This window comes from Chaetura pelagica, unplaced genomic scaffold (assembly GCF_000747805.2).
Source record: "Chaetura pelagica isolate M959 unplaced genomic scaffold, ChaPel_1.0 scaffold471, whole genome shotgun sequence".
Classification (NCBI taxonomy): domain Eukaryota; kingdom Metazoa; phylum Chordata; class Aves; order Apodiformes; family Apodidae; genus Chaetura; species Chaetura pelagica.
This window is the reverse complement of record NW_009952430.1, coordinates 3340721-3356654: the sequence shown is the minus strand read 5'-3', so window position 1 is coordinate 3356654 and position 15934 is coordinate 3340721. Positions and strand designations below refer to the sequence as shown.

General features: G+C 44.9%; 1 protein-coding gene across 1 annotated transcript in view; it reads right to left on the bottom strand.

The window, feature by feature from the left end:
* Window positions 1-15934, bottom strand: part of MAP2K4 (mitogen-activated protein kinase kinase 4) — a 101448-nt gene that overhangs the window by 15391 nt on the left and 70123 nt on the right. Inside the window, exons 5-7 of the mRNA XM_010008274.1 lie at window positions 10508-10627; window positions 7499-7550; window positions 6932-7059 (exon numbers count right to left, since the gene is read on the bottom strand). Coding sequence (XP_010006576.1) covers window positions 6932-7059; window positions 7499-7550; window positions 10508-10627 — 300 coding nt within the window. The remainder of the gene's footprint in view (window positions 1-6931; window positions 7060-7498; window positions 7551-10507; window positions 10628-15934) is intronic.

The following is a 15934-nucleotide window of genomic DNA, read 5'->3' as shown; positions in this document are numbered from 1 at the left end:
TGGGGGCTGACCTGCTGGAGAGCAGGGTAGGAGAAAGGGACCTGGGGGTCCTGGTAGACAGGAGGATGACCATGACCAACAATGTGCCCTTGTGGCCAAGAAGGCCAATGGCCTCCTGGGGTGCATTAGAAAGGGGGTAGTTAGTCGGTCAAGAGAGGTTCTCCTCCCCCCTCTATTCTATCTTGGTGAGGCCACATCTGGAGTATTGTGTCCAGTTCTGGACCCCACAATTCAAGAAGGACAGGGAAGTGCTTGAAAGAGTCCGGCGCAGAGCCACAAAGATGATTAAGGGAGTGGAACATCTCCCTTATAAGGAAAGGCTGAGGGAGCTGGATCTCTTTAGTTTGGAGAAAAGGAGACTGAGGGGTGACCTCATAAATATTTACAAATATGTAAAGGGTGAGTGTCAGGACAATGGAGCCAGGCTTTGTTCAGTGATGTCCAGTGATAGGACAAGGGGCAATGCATGCAAACTGGAGCACAGGAGGTTCCAAGTGAATATTAGGAAGAACTTCTTTACTGTGAGAGTGACAGAGCCCTGGGACAGGCTGCCCAGAGAGGCTGTGGAGTCTCCTTTGCTGGAGACATTCAAAACCCTCCTGGATGTGTTCCTGTGTGATGTACTCTGGGTGACCCTGCTCTGGCAGGGGGGTTGGACTAGATGATCTTTCAAGGTCCCTTCCAACCCCTAGGATTCTGTGATTACTTCAAGTGCCATGGGCCACATGGGGCCTTATGAAGCAACATGCTTTCACCATAAGGGAGCATCATCCACCAGCCCTGATCAGACTGACCCTGGCTGAACACAGTCACATTAGTTTGTATCAAAAATAGTCACCTATTTTACATAAAAAATGAAACAGCACATTAACCAAACTCTGACTTCCAACAGTTCACTGCCCATAGGTCATAAGGGAACTTGTGCAGGATAGTGTATGCTGGGTAGTTAGCACCCCGGTGTACATCTGGTCTGGTACATCACAATCGTGTGCTTCTGTTTCAGTGTATCACAAAGTTGTGCTTCTGCTTCAGTGCTCCACTGCAACACAATGGTGTGCCCTTGGTACACAGTGGTGTGCTTCTGTTTCAGTATTGACATCTTGGTAAAGGAATTTGGCAAATGTTAGACATTGAACTGTGGTTGGCAATATTGCTTTGATTACATTGGTTTGTGTCACCATCAATTGGAATTGGATTGTGCTATTTTAATGGGACAATTCAACAGTTTGTGAACTGGATGTGTGAGCGAGCGAGACGCAGCTGTGCTGCGAAGCAAGTCTGGATTCTGATCAGCAGTTCTGTTGTCCCGCGAGGGGCACGGCCGGATACAAACGAAGCAAAAGGTTTATTTCTGTCTTAAAGCCAGATCTGTCCACTGTAATTGTGTTTGTGATCCATAACTGTGTTTGTGTAAAAGTGGGATCCCCTGTCTTTGTGGTGTGAGTGAGTGGAAAACGGCCAGAAAAACAGCGTGACTTTAATATCTAATGGGTAACAGTGATTATTGTTTTACCTACCCAGAACAGAAATAGGTTTTAGGTGTGCAAAGTGACTGGTAGAGTTTCCTAACTACTCTGTGGGTAGGTGTGTGGCTTAGTTAACAAAATGGGAGGCAAGCAAAGTGGAGGAGTTAAGAAAAAGTGCCCATTAGGATGTATTTTGGCACGCTGGAAAGAAATAGAAGGTCCACCAGGAAGGAGTGTGAATAAAAATCCTCTCATAAGGTATTATTGTAATCAGTGATGGCCATTGTATGAGTTGGATGGTGCAGAAAAATGATTTATGAATAAGTATAATACTTTGTTACAATTAATGTTGTTTTTAAGACAGAAAGAAAAATGGGATGAAGTGGGATATGCAGAGATGTTTTTCACCTTGAGAAACCACCCTAATTGGCAAAAGGAATACAGCATTTATTTAGCTCTACAAGATTCTCTGGTATTAGCATTAGAAAAGGAACAGACACAGTGATCAGGGCAGTTGAAGATATGTCGCTCAGCATATAATATTGGACAAAGATGTTTGAAGTTGACTGAATCTGAGGAAAGGATAGAAGATAATTTTATTCTTCCATCATCCCCTCCCCCAATAGCTCCTCCATTAGACCCTCTCCTGCAGGCTGCCCCTCTCCTGCAGGCTGCAGCTCTCTCTCAGGGTCCACCTCTCCCTCAGGATGTGCCTCTCCCTCTCCCTTTGGAGAACAAAGGCACCCCTGAAAGGGCAAGAGAAGCTGAGAAGCCAGAGCCAGTCTTTACCCCAACATCCTATCATACCAGGAGTAGGCTGAAGCCTGTAATCCAGGCTACTGGAGACTAATGGAAAACTGGTGCAAATTAAAGTACATGACCAGTGAATCTGAGTCCAGGAGGATCTATACAGATGATCTGGAAGGGGTGGCAAAACGAGATTACCCTAGGTGTGGAAGTCCTCAGATGGCAGTGGATACGGCTGCAGCACAATGTCAGGGACCTGGGGAACCTACCTTAGCAGATCCACTGGTTAGAGTAAAGCTAGGGAAAAAGGGACAAGAAACAGAATTTCTGGCTGACACTAGTGCCTCATTTTCTGTATTAAACCAAGAATTAATACCAAAAGATCAGGATTTTGTGACTGTAATGGGGGCTACTGGCCAATAAGGGAAGGCATTTTTCCTGCAACCTCTGAAATATAAATTAGGGAAGCATGTGGGCATTCATACAATTTTATACATGCCAGGATCACCTAAACCATTGTTGGGTCGAGACTTGTTGGAGCAATTAGGGGCAAAAATAGTATTTGATAAAGGGAAAGTTGAATTGGGAGTTGGAGAGGATCAGCTAATTGAAATCCTAAGTCTAGCCCTAATACACATGCCAGCTAAGTCAAATTTGCCTGAAGAAATAATAAATCAAGTGTATCCTGGAGTATGGGCATGTAAGGTCCTGGGGAAGGCAAAGAATGTGGCCCCAGCAGTAGTAAAATTGAGATCAGGAGCTCAGCCCATGAAAATAAAACAGTATCCATTAAGACTGGAGGATCAAAAAGGAATACAGGAAATTATTGACAAATTTCTGAAGTATAAATTACTGACTGAATGTGAATCAGAATATAATACTCCCATTCTATAGTAATAAACAAAATCACTGAGGATATACATCCAGTGGTGGCCAACCCGTATACTTTGCTAAGCAAACTTAAAGATGATCTGATTTGCTTCACCATTCTGGATTTAAAGGATGCCTTTTTCTGCCTAAGTCTAGCCAGAGAGAGTCAGCATCTGTTTGCATTTGAATGGGAAAACCCTGATTCAGGAAGGAAATCTCAGCTGATATGGACAGTGTTGCCACTAGGATTTAAGAACATTCCTACTATTTTTGGAAATCAATTAGCAAGGGAACTTGAGAGCTGGGAGCCCCCAGACCTGGAAGGAATTCTACTCCAGTATGTGGATGATATACTATTAGCCACTAGAACAAAAGAAAGCTGCATGAACTGAGTCTATTAAACTTCCTGGGTCTTAACAGATATTGGGTCTCTCAACAGAAAGCCCAGCTGATACAACAACAAGTCATCTATTTGGGATATGAAGTTTCCAGAGGACAACAGACATTGGGGAAGGACCGAAAAGAAGCCATCTTCCAGACACCCCTACCCCAAATGTTAAAAAAACTACAGATATTCTTGGGAATGACAGATTGGTGTCAACTCTGTATCTCTAACTATGGACTTTTAGTAAAAGCACTGTATGAATTGATAAAAAGGAATCAGTTCAAATTGGGATGGAGTGATGAGACATGAAGGGCATTTCAGCAGCTCAAACAAGAGCTAATGAGAGCCCCTACACTGGGACTGCCTGACATCTCAAAGCCATTTTGGCTATCTTCATATGAAAGACAAGGAACAGCACTGGGAGTATTAGCACAAAAGCTTGGCCCCTACAAATGAGCTGTGGCATACTTCTGCAAATAACTAGATGAAATCAGCAAAGGAAAGCCCAGCTGTCTCCAAACAGTAGCTGCAGTTGTCCTTAATATCCAAGAAACCCAAAAATTTACTGTGGGGCAAAAGATAACAGCGTTAGTCTCTCACACAGTCTCTGCAGTGTTTGAACAGAAGGGTGGTCACTGGCTCTCACCCCAGAGGTTTCTGAAATATCAGGCAATCATGGTAGAACAAGATGATATCCAAATTCTGGTGACTAATATTGTCAACCCAGATTCCTTCCTCAGTTGCATCCCCAAAGAACCAGTGGTGCAGGACTGCCTGGAAACAATGGAAGCAACACACTCCAGTCAGTCTGATCTGAAAAGGAACCACTTGAGGATGCTGATGACTCCTGGTTCACTGATGGGAGCAGCTTTGTAAAGTAAGGGCAGCGCAAAGCAGGGTATGCAATAACCACCACCCTCAGGAACCTCAGATCAAAACACCTACCCTCAGGAACTTCAGCCCTCAGCCATGCTTTAGAACTAGCAAAAGGGAAGAAAAAAAAATAAAATATTTTGACTGATTCAAAATATGCTTTTGGAGTAGTACAAGCCCATGGAGCGATTTGGAAAGAACAAGGATCTAGAAGCTGTAAAACCAGAAAAGGTGGCCAGTATGCACTGCCAGGGGCATCAAAAGGGAAACATGGATCCAGAGGTGGGAAATGCACCAGCTGATCAAGAGGCACGACAAGTGGCAGAAGGAACGAAAGTTAAAGTTGCATCCTTGACTCCAGATGGTAAAATCCAAATAGAGATGAAACCAAATTATTTCAAGGAAGATATGAAACTGATTGAGGAACAGGAGAATGAATGGACCCAAGTGGCAGACGGTTGCTTAGTAGTTTAATCTAATTTGTTGTGGGCTCTAGAGTTTGCCAATGCCCTATATCAACCATTAAGCCAGAAAATAGTGGCTAGGAATGTATATACTACAGTAAAACAGGTCTCCCAACAATGTGAAATATGCCTAAGGTGAACTTTCTTTGTTTAAAAAAAAAAAAAAAAATTCCTTTCAAAAGGAGTGTGACTGGCCTGACACCCTCCTGGGTATGTTGAGGTTTAGTCATAGCATCACTACAGCCATCAGCCTCTGCTGGCTTGGAGAAAGAGCTGGCAGATGTACCTGCATGCTGGGGACACGTCTCCATTGCACAGGCTTCCCAGTGTGTGCAAATGGTCATGTACTTGGAGAGGAGTCCCTGAGTCTGGAGAGCAGATGGGAAGAGGCCACCCATTTATCACACCACTTGCCAGCTGCTGGCTCATTCCACAGTCCTTGTACCATGCCACAGCTTTTAAAATCGCAAACTGAATTGAAACACTTTTGCACACTGCAAAATCCAACAGTCTGGAGCAGGTGATGCACAGAGAAAAGTGGATATGCACAGACAGGGAAGAAACCCAAGGGGCTATCGGAGGCATCCACCAACGTTCCAGGGAAGAGGAAGCAGTGCAACTGTTCACAGACGTGTTGGCAACTGCCACATCATAACTAAACCAAGAGCCTCTGCAAAGCTAACCAGCTACTCACAACTCTAAGAAAAAGTAGGAACATTCATTCCTGTAATGAGAGCCCACAAAATGTGGGAGAAGGGAAGGAGAGAGCCATTTTCCAAGAGCCCTATTTACACTCAGTACACATCTCAGAAGATAGGAAAAAGTTAACAACTCCATGGAGCAATACGATCTGCCATGTCCACAGTTCAAAATGCACATACCCAGCTCAGACTGCACCAGTCCCATCCCCTCCTGGTGTACCTCTCTGCTGCTGCCCTCTGCACTCCATGACCCACCAACACCACACATGGGGTGGCTCTGACCAATCCTCTTCCCCCTTAGGGAGCTTCATGCACTTGCCAGAAGTGCTCAGAGCAGAGATGTGTCTCTGCTCTCTCTCCATCCCTTCACGGGTCTACAATAACACAGCTCATCTGTACTCTTCTTCCCAGCTTGCTCAATAATCAGCTCTGCTATGAGGAGAGTGAACAGAAAAGGTAAAATATTCCGAAACTCATTACTCTACTTGCACAGATCAGAGAGGGCAGAGAGGTTTTGCCTTGGACACCACAGTCAGATAAAAGCCATGTGAGAGGCATTACCAGGACCAGATGAGCACTGTACCTTAAAAAGAGACATTTTCCATTTCTGTTTCCTAAATGGTAGATACAAGTGTTCAGAAAATAGTACTTTTGAGCATATACAGACATAAGTAACAAGAGTTCCAAGTTCAACACAAAGTTACACGGACAGCAGCAGACACACAGCTCTCTGCACAAGGCACTCTCAGCTGACATAAAACCAAGAGATGCATTTTCAAAACAGCTGCATGCACAGAAACATTTAAAATCCTCAGACAGCCCTGAAAATCAGCACCACAGCTTTTCTCACTGGGAGGGGAACAAACAAGCAGAACAGAGTCCCAGGAGTCACAGCTCAGCCCCAGAGATTTCCACACACCTGCTCTACAGAATCACATTCTCCTGGAATTAAGATACGGCACATTTTGGAATTAAAAGTGGTTTGCAAACATCACTCCATTTCTGCTCTGCAGTAACTCCTGTGACATAATCTTACTGTGGCAAATGGATTTCCTGCAAAGCAGGAAAACCCTGCTCCCAGATGGTGCTGCCGCCCTGTGTGTACTGTTTGTTCAGGCACAGGCACTCCTGGAAGGCACAGAGAAGCTCTCCACTCCAGTGCTGTAGCACTGGCAGCATCAGAGCAATCCAGCAAAAAAGAAAGGGAATTTAGTCACTCTGCCACAGACTGACACTGTCAGGAGCTGTGCTGAACCCAGAGCTTGGTTTCATCTGGGAACAGGGTGCTTGTCCCACAGGAAAAAGGCCAGCACTTCAGGCAGATGCTGGGCATGGCCATGCTGTGCCAGGCCTGCAGGAGGAGGGCAAGGTCCTGCACACTCCTGGGCATGCTAGCTCCCCACTGCCTGGCTCATCCTCACTCACCGCCATGTATGGTCGGCACCCTGCATCCCGGGTTTTGGCAATGGAGTCCACAAGCTGTCCGCTAATGCCGAAGTCACAGAGTTTAATATTTCCATTTCTGTCCAGAAGAATATTGGAAGGTTTGATGTCTGTAAGGAAAATAAATTTAAATTAGTAAGTCACAGCTGGAGCTTTCAATTCAAAGCAGAGCAGCTGCAGAGCAGCTGCAGACCAGCAACACCAGCAGCACTGAGAGATTGCCATTGCCCCATGGCATGCGGTGGGCAGCAGCAACTGGATGCGCTTCCTGCCAGAGGATCCTGACCCAGAGCTAGAGAAGATGGAGCCAGCCCTGAATATGCCATGTACCTGGAGACAGAGGCAGATACACAAGCACCCTGAAATCACCCTTTGATGGGAAACCACAGTCTAAAAGGGCGATGAAACAGCCACTGGGGACACACTTGGGCAAAATATGCACTGACGCTTGCAGTAGAACACACGCTGATTACACTCTGGTATGATGCAAAGGTTGCTTAAAATCCTTGCCATTATATTTGTAGGCAAGAAGAAAAGCGATGAACTCACCTCTGTGAATGATTTTCAAGTTTTCTTTTAAGTGGTTTAGTGCCTTCACAGTCTAGGAAAGAAAAACAGATGACAAATAAGCAAATATCTTTAAGATTCTTGTGATTACTAAACTTCTGGAGCTCCAAAACGAGGAAAAAATACTTATTACGTTGACATTCAAAGGCTGTAATATGCCATGTAGTAAAAAGCATTTTTCTCCCAATCCTTCTTTTAAACATAGCTGACATAAGAGGGGGCATGTGGTTACAAAACCCATACCACTGGAACAATTATGCTCTAGGAGAGAAGAGCAAGAACTGAAGTCAAGAAATTTCTGGTTTTAATTATCTTGGGTAATAACTTATTTCAAGACCTATGCTGCACTTTTTCAATAGATAACAACTATTGCCATTCCCTTGCTGAGCAGCAGCACTGTGGGGAGCAGCAGGATAGGCTGTTCTGGTTTAACCATTCACCATTACATGGAAGACACTTAGGGAGCCTGATTTCACAGGATGATTTAAAAATAGACCTGAAAGTTCACCTTTAATTAATTTTGCTTCTGCTGAAAGGACCACAGAAGACAATAGCCAAACGACTGCCTTGAAGATTATGGTATGAGGGTGTTCATGTTATGCTGCAAAGCACTCTGAAGCTGTGTGACCGTAAGGATGAAGTTGAGCACCCAGGAAACTCCCCAAAGACCAGTACTTCCTGCCCACAACCCCTGAGTCCACGTGTTTAGGTGATTAAAAACTCTGGCAGGCTCTGGGGCAGCTGAAGTGCTGTCTCCTTGTCACCACTCACCTTGCCCCTGCATTGCAGGTTTCCGCTCTGGCAGCAAAAGCTACTGCACCTCTTTGAACCACGAAGCATCAACTGATCTTTAGGCAGGCCCACAAAGGCAGGAGACTGGATAGCCCTCAAGGTCTAAGACACTCAGGGCCAGTATTCCCATAACAATTATTAAATGCTGATCCTAATTTGTTTTCTGGAAAAAGGTGGACAGAAACAAACCTCAGACGACAAGTTCTAGTCAGAACCTGTCTCAGTTCTTAAGGCCAGTCTGTGCAGAGGACCTCACTCAGGAGATGCTGGGGCTGGGCTGCCTTCAGGTGCAATGTGAAGGAAGGAGAGTGGTGTTCAGTGAGCAGCCCATGATCTCCCACAAAGTGTAGCAGGGCTTCATATCCTCATATCTGTTGTGGGCCGTGAATGAGGTAAGGAAAATTTTAGCTTACTCAGTCCATCCCTCACCTGCAGGTCAGAAACATTCAAAGTGGTCATTTTGTGTGCTAGGAATTACAGCTTTGGTGTGTTTTTCAAAGCATGCTGTCTGCACAGGGTAAATAGAGAAACTCCCTCTGAGAGCTTCAAAATTCATCTCAAGTCTCTGTCCAAACTATCTTCACTGGCCAAACACCTTGCAAAGTCTGTCTGATCCAAAACATGGGCCAGCATGTCTCTAACACCCTGCAAACTCTAGAAGAAAGAATCTCTTACCTCCACAGAATTACACAGAACTGCAAGCAGACTACCCTGGAGGGACGTCCTTGACTAAGCCTGCCTATGTCTTATGCCTTCCTTTGGCCAGTAACACATTTAGTTGCTTAGTGGTAAAATGATGCATTCCAAGGGCTACAGGAACAGCCGTTAGCTGCCTTCAGTAGGATTTTCAGTCTTGACAATGAACACCTAAATATGTGACAGTGCTTGAGGCAGCCTGTTAACTGTAAGAAGTGGCAGCAGGTCCACGTAGGCTCAACATTTTATAAGATGCCCCTAAGAAGAGTGAAGATGGTTTTCTTCCAAGATGAGACGCTGGGCAGAAATTGCCCATATCCTCTCAAATGGCCATGGTTTGTGAGTGGCTGGGCACTTCTCCATCACTCTTAACAGTTCACAACATCAGCTTACTGCAGCATTCACATGATGAAGCCATTGGCAGTTTGTCTGTCTGTCAGCAATAGAGCATGGATCCAGCATCTGCTCATGTTTTCCCCCATTACCCCTGAAAGACGCCTCACTTCTGCAGCTTTTCATCTCCCAGCAGCCTCAATGAACTCATTCATTTGGCTCAGCTTTGATTTTTTTATTGGGCCAGGACTTCCAGGTTAAGTCAAGGAAACATCAACCACCTTGTCCAACTGCTCAAGACCCACTTGTACTTTTGGGAACCTCTGCACAAGGATACTAGAGGTTTCTCTGTACTGAAGTGGCCCAGCATCCCCTGCAGGAATCCAATGGACCTGACAGGTCTTTATAGGCAGCAGCAAAACAAACCTTTCACCATCCCTCCACGGCCCAGAACCAAAGTTTGTTTGTGAGGGCCAAAACTTGCTATTTAGACAACAAATGGTTGATTTTAGCTCAGTCAGGGCTAATTTTACTGGCCCCCTTAAAGGGAGAGACAGTGGACTCCCTGTATCACGGCTGCATTCAGATACCCTGAGTGGGATTCATATCACTTCACCCTGCAACGCACCCAAGGAATGGGAACTCAGCTCCCACACAGAGGCACCAACATCTCCCACTGACTCAAGAGAGCAGGAAGGCAGCTCACTAATTTATTCTCACGTAGTCTGGTGGGGTCCACATGTCCTGGCTATAAATGCACAATCCCTTGTTCCCTTTACAAACAAGGGAAGGGGAGAGAGACAACCTGTTGTAGGCACCTTCCTTGGGATGAGACGACCTGCCATCAGCTTCCACTGATGTTCCAACAGCACACGTGAAGTGATCCTTGAGGAGGGGCTGGTGCTTACACTGTCAGCACTGATGTTCAAGCAGACAGAGCAGGAGGCTGGTTCTGGGGTCTGATTACAGACCCCAGGACTTGCTTTTCTATCATACATTGTGCTATGAGAGCATCAGAGTACACTTAAGGATCATTAAAATCATGGTGCAATATATCAGCAGCAGTTTTGCTTGTACACAGATCAACCAGCCTTCTCAGGTGTGAGAGAGGTCTGAATTTTTCATATTAGTTTCAAAAACAAACACAAAAAGGCTTAACAAAATACTCACAGCTAAAGTGATTTTGCCTAGGATTTCTTCTGGAATAACATCATCTAATACACTATATACATATTTGTAAAACTTATCAAACGAGGTAGACATGAGCTCCATACAGATCCAACAGTCACCCTGGAAAGAGAAAAGAATCTGTGTTACTGTCAAGATACAAGCAAGAAACAAAAATCCAGAGAGCATAAAGAGTTCCCTTGAACCCAATATAATACATTAACAGCAACATGCATTCAACAAGAAGGATGGAATCAATCTTGATTAACTTTAGGAACGGAAGACTTGCCCCTGTGTGCACCTCTTCCCCACTCCACTCACCAGCAGAGGAATCTAACTGACCAGCTCACACCTGATACGGCATTTTAGATGCCTGAATCTAAATGAATCCAAGCCTCAAAACCTCTTTAGCTCTTCAGAAGGCTGCAGGTACAACGAAACACTAGCATGCACAGTAAGACTAAAAGAATATCCCCTCAGTTTTTTACTACCTTGCAGAGGCCAGAAGACAATTCACACAACTTTTGTTTTAGTATGTATCTACTACATGGGGATGGACAGCTTAGCCATAGATTGATCTTAGTTATTTCATTTTTCTTTAACATTTTGCCTACAGTTGAGGACAACAGAAGGCTTTGCATGAGCTCTTTCTGTAGACTAACAGACTTCAGAAAACTATTCAGTGAGCCAAATATGAATCCATTAAAACTATACCTGTCCTCACCAGAAGCCACATATTTACACTTGTCTTCTACAAGCTATAGCACAGTGAGTATTGAAACTGTATTAGCTGTCAAAAGCTAGGTACACAACAGGATCTGGTTGTCTTATCCTGGCTAAAGACCACCTAAAACACTTGTGCAGGGAACAGCACCTTCAGGCAGCACTGCCCTGGGTGGTTCTGAGCACAGGACACCAGCTTGGTTATGACTAAGCTGCACACGCCTGTGACGCAAGTGACAAATTAAGGAGAAACTTTTCCAAGTAACTATCCCATAGAAAGCAGATTTTTTCATGGCCATACAGAACACAAACCACTTAAACTCTATGTTCATACGTGGAAATGAAATTAGGAAGAAGAACCAGGGTATGGTCATGCTGGATGTGTGGCAAAGTCCCTTGCTCCCATCCTGCACGCCCAAGTCACTTCTGTTTGAAGCAATCTCTCAGTGCTCATGAGACAGGAACAATTCTCCAGTTACATTTAACTGATGGATAAACTTGTAGAGACACAGGTGTTAAGGCCAAAAAGGGCTTTTCTGCCACTCAGAATGACTTCCGGTGAAACACAAGTCAAGGAACTGCATCCATCAAGATGCCTCCAGTCCAAACACCTGGTTTAATGGGAACAGAAGCGCTGAGCAGGTGCTGTCAAACACTGCAGGCTGGTACCAGCAGAGGCAGCAGTGCCAGCCAGCTTGTCTAGGGCTGCACACTTACGTTCAAGGCTGTTTTCACCATACAGGCAGCAAACTAACAGGAAAAGTCCCACGTGCTACCAGCATTATGAATGCTTTAGTGCCAGAGAATCCATTGCCATTGCCAAAGGAGGGATGCTGTTTCCAAGAGGTACAGAACTTTCAGTTGGAGGGGACCCACAACAAGCATCAAGGTCAAGCAACTGCTTGACCACTCATGGCTGCTCAGAAGTTAAAAATGTATTATTAAGGGCATTGTTCAAATGCCTCTTTAACACTGACAGGCTTGGGGCATCACCTCTCCAGGAAGCCTGTTATGAGTGTTTAACCACTGCCTTGGTGAATAAATGCTTCCTAATGTCCAGTTTAAACCTCCTCTGGCACAGCTTTGAACCATTTCCATATGCCTTACAGCTGGTTAAAGGAAGAAGAGCTCAACACCTCCCACTCCATGTCCCCTCCTGAGGAAGCTACAGAGAGCCATGAGGTTGCCTCTCAGCCTCCTTTTCTTCAAACTAGACAAACCCCATGCACTCAGCTGCTCCTCAGAGGACATGCCTTCCAGCCCTATCACCAGCTTTGTTGCCCTCCCCTCCAGAAGCATTCACCTCTTTTGACTGGCTGGCTATAACAGAGAGAGCTGCCTCCTTCTGAGAAGGGGGATCTGCTTTCCTATGAAAAGCTCAGCCACCATCAGGGAAGACAACTGTAGTTTTAGAGCCACAAGCAGCCCCATGTTATGCTGCTCATTTTTGGCACTAGGGTTTTTACATCAGCACAAGGCAGAGCAGGAGCCTGTACCACCCACCCAAGGGAAATGGTTGCTGCAAGCCTGAGCTCAGAAAACACACATTTCACCCAAAACAAAGCAGAAGGGACTGATCAGAAATGTGCTGTGGAACACACAGAGACACCAGAGTGAAAGAGGCCAGGACAGCACAGTTGGAAGAGGACATAAAAGGGAGAAAGGTGAGCTCAGGCTGCTGGAAAATGAAAGATCAGCTATGGATTAATTTGCCTGAGGATCTGTTCAGATTTAAACTGCAAAAATGAAATGAGGGAACACATGCAAAAAAATTCCCTTTTCAGCACTGGCAATGAACACAAAGTGCAGCTGAGGCACTTGCAGATCATCAAGAGTGGTTCAAAGAAAGCAACGTGGTTCCAGTGCTAGTGATGTGTACACACCAAGTGAAACTGGAACCACACCAGACCCTTACAAGTCATCTGCAGTGAAAACAAACTTGTTCTACTGGCTGCAGAATAATTAAAACACTGCTTCTGTTTTGACCAGCATCCTACAAAAACCCAGTGCCACACTACATTCCCACATCATTGCAGTAAGACTACAGAGGACTGGATTTGTTCAAGAATGCCAGAACATGACTGACCACCTACAGTCTTGTGTTTATGTCTAATCACACAAATATTGTCTTCTGCCATTCAGGTTACAAGGGCTGGTGTTCATACAGCGAAAGCAAACTGAACTGAAACAACCTTATTAGAGCCATTATCATAACAAAAGTTTCACAATATACTTTGTACATCTATGGGGTTGGGATGTTTGTGTTACTGAAAAAGCAAACGAGTATAATAAGTTGTTATCCAATGTAAATTTAACCATCAAAAAAGCTGCATGTGATCAAAAGCACCAAAGGAAAGACTTGGTTTCCTTGATTTCATGAAGTATAAGCTGTATAGAAATCTTGGATTTAGGCATTTATTGATCTCATAATAAAAAAATCTATCCGATGAATGTGAACTCCTGTCAGCAAGATCAATGACAAAAGGTGAGAGCCCTTTTCAATTATGCAGCTTTATTGAGGCTGGTGGTGAGATTCAAAACTCTATAGGTTCTTTTCTCTTCCTGGGACTTGAAAGGACTTGCTGATTGGCAAAGCTGATTAATTTTACTGAGAAGAAAAAAGGAAGACTGGCAAGGGGTAGCTAGGGGGATGGCTATTCTTCCAAAGAATGTATCTGAGTCCTTATTGGGTATTAAATCACCAGATACTAACGGACATCTTGTAGGCATTCAAAAAAAAAGTCAAGGAACAGCTTGCATGTTTCATTCAAAAATATCTCCAGGACAAATACAAAAACTGCTTCATCAGCAATGGAGATGCTTCAGCTTCTGAACATCAAGTCCTGAGTTCCCAGTCAACAGCTGAGCATATCACAAAGATGCCACCCAGCTGGGCCCACTCGGCTGGAATGCAGCCTGGCAGAAGAGGACCTAGGAGGCCTGGTGGACACCAAGTGGAACATGGGCCAACAACATGCCTTTGCTGTGAAGAAGGTGACTAGTACCCTGGGCTGCATTAGGAGGATGTTAACAAGTCAAGGAAGGGGATCCTTCCCCTCCGTCAGCACTGGAGAGGCCACTTCTGGAGTCCTGTGTCGAGGGCTGGGCTCCCAGAACAAGGCAGACATGGATATATTGGACAGAGTCCAGAAAAGGGGTCACCAAGATGACTAAGGGACTGGAGCATCTCTCTTTTGAGGAAAGGGCAAGCGAGCCAGGACTGTTCAGCTCAGAGGAGAGAAAGCTCAGGTGAATCTCACCAATGTACATAAATACCTGGAGGCAGGGTGCAAAGAGATGGAGCCAGGCTCTCTTCAGTGGTGCCCAGTGACAAGAGGCAATGGGCACAAACTGACACAAAGGAGGTTTCCTCTGAGTACTAGGAAACACTTATTTACTGTGAGGGTGACTGAGCACTGGCCAATATTGTAGGCTTCCTATATTACTGCACTGCAGGGAGCAACCAACTTTTAATGCAAGTTGCATTTACACTACTGAGAGAGAATGAAGAATATCATCACCCTCACATACCCTTGTATGACACCTTTGCTATCATGGACTGATTACGAGAATATCATCACCCTCACATACCCTTGTATGGCACAGAGGACACCTTTGCTATCATGGACTGATTACAGGGACAGATGCCTTGAGCAATGCCAACATAGACGAACATTTCCATAGGAATGAGGTGTTGTGCATCAATAGCAAAGAAAATGAACACCTTTTATCAACTGACCAAGGATATGTCCAGCATCAGCACTGTACTACTGATACATTCACGCCAGCTCCTCTTGTACCAGCAGAAAGTCCCATGGGCCAATTTACATGGCTTTCCAGGCATGTTTTACAACTTTTTTAACTGAATAATGTTATCAACTATTGAGCTTGTTGGTTTAAACTTGGCTCAGCTACACTTACACTGTGTAGGAATCACTGCTGAGATCTCAAGTCAGACAAGGCTTTTTACCTCTTCTCTTGAGAAGAAAATAACAGTTACTTTGAAAGAGAAATTAGTGTGGCAATGATAACAAAGCAAACATTCCCATCCTTTTAGACACAGTCTCAAACTAGATTACTTGTAAAGATTCCAGCATATATGCAAGAATAGAAGAGGTATTTTTTTCTCAGACCTAAAAACCCTCCAAACAGCAAAATTCAAAGCGAAAACCTCTGTGTTGCCCAGTCCTACAGCTCAGCCCTCCCCTCTTCTCACTAGAAGAAAACACTTCAAGTGAAATCATTGTGGAAGCCCCAGTAATCACTTTTTTTCTCCCCCACTCAGCACATACTGCTGTCAGAGGTAACAAATGGACATGAGGAACCAGATGCTCTTCAGTAGGCCACCTCTGATGACTGATGTGGAGCTCTGTATGTATTTTTACGAGTCAAGCGCAGTTTGGCTTCATAGAGCCAGGGCAACCCTCAGGAAGTGCAACAAGGCTAAGTGCAAGATCCTGCACTTGGACTCAAGCACTCATCAGCATTAATAAGGACTGTGGGGTGTAGGGATTGAGAGCAACCCTGCAGAGAAGGACTTGGTGATACCGGTGGATGGAAAATTCGACATGAGGTGGTAATGAGCTGGTAACCACCCAGAAAGCCAACTGTGTTCCAGGCAGCATCAAAAGGAGTGTGAAGGAAGCAAACAGGAGCAGGCACAAGATGGTGATTTTCCCCCTCTGCTCTGGTGAGACCCCACCTGTA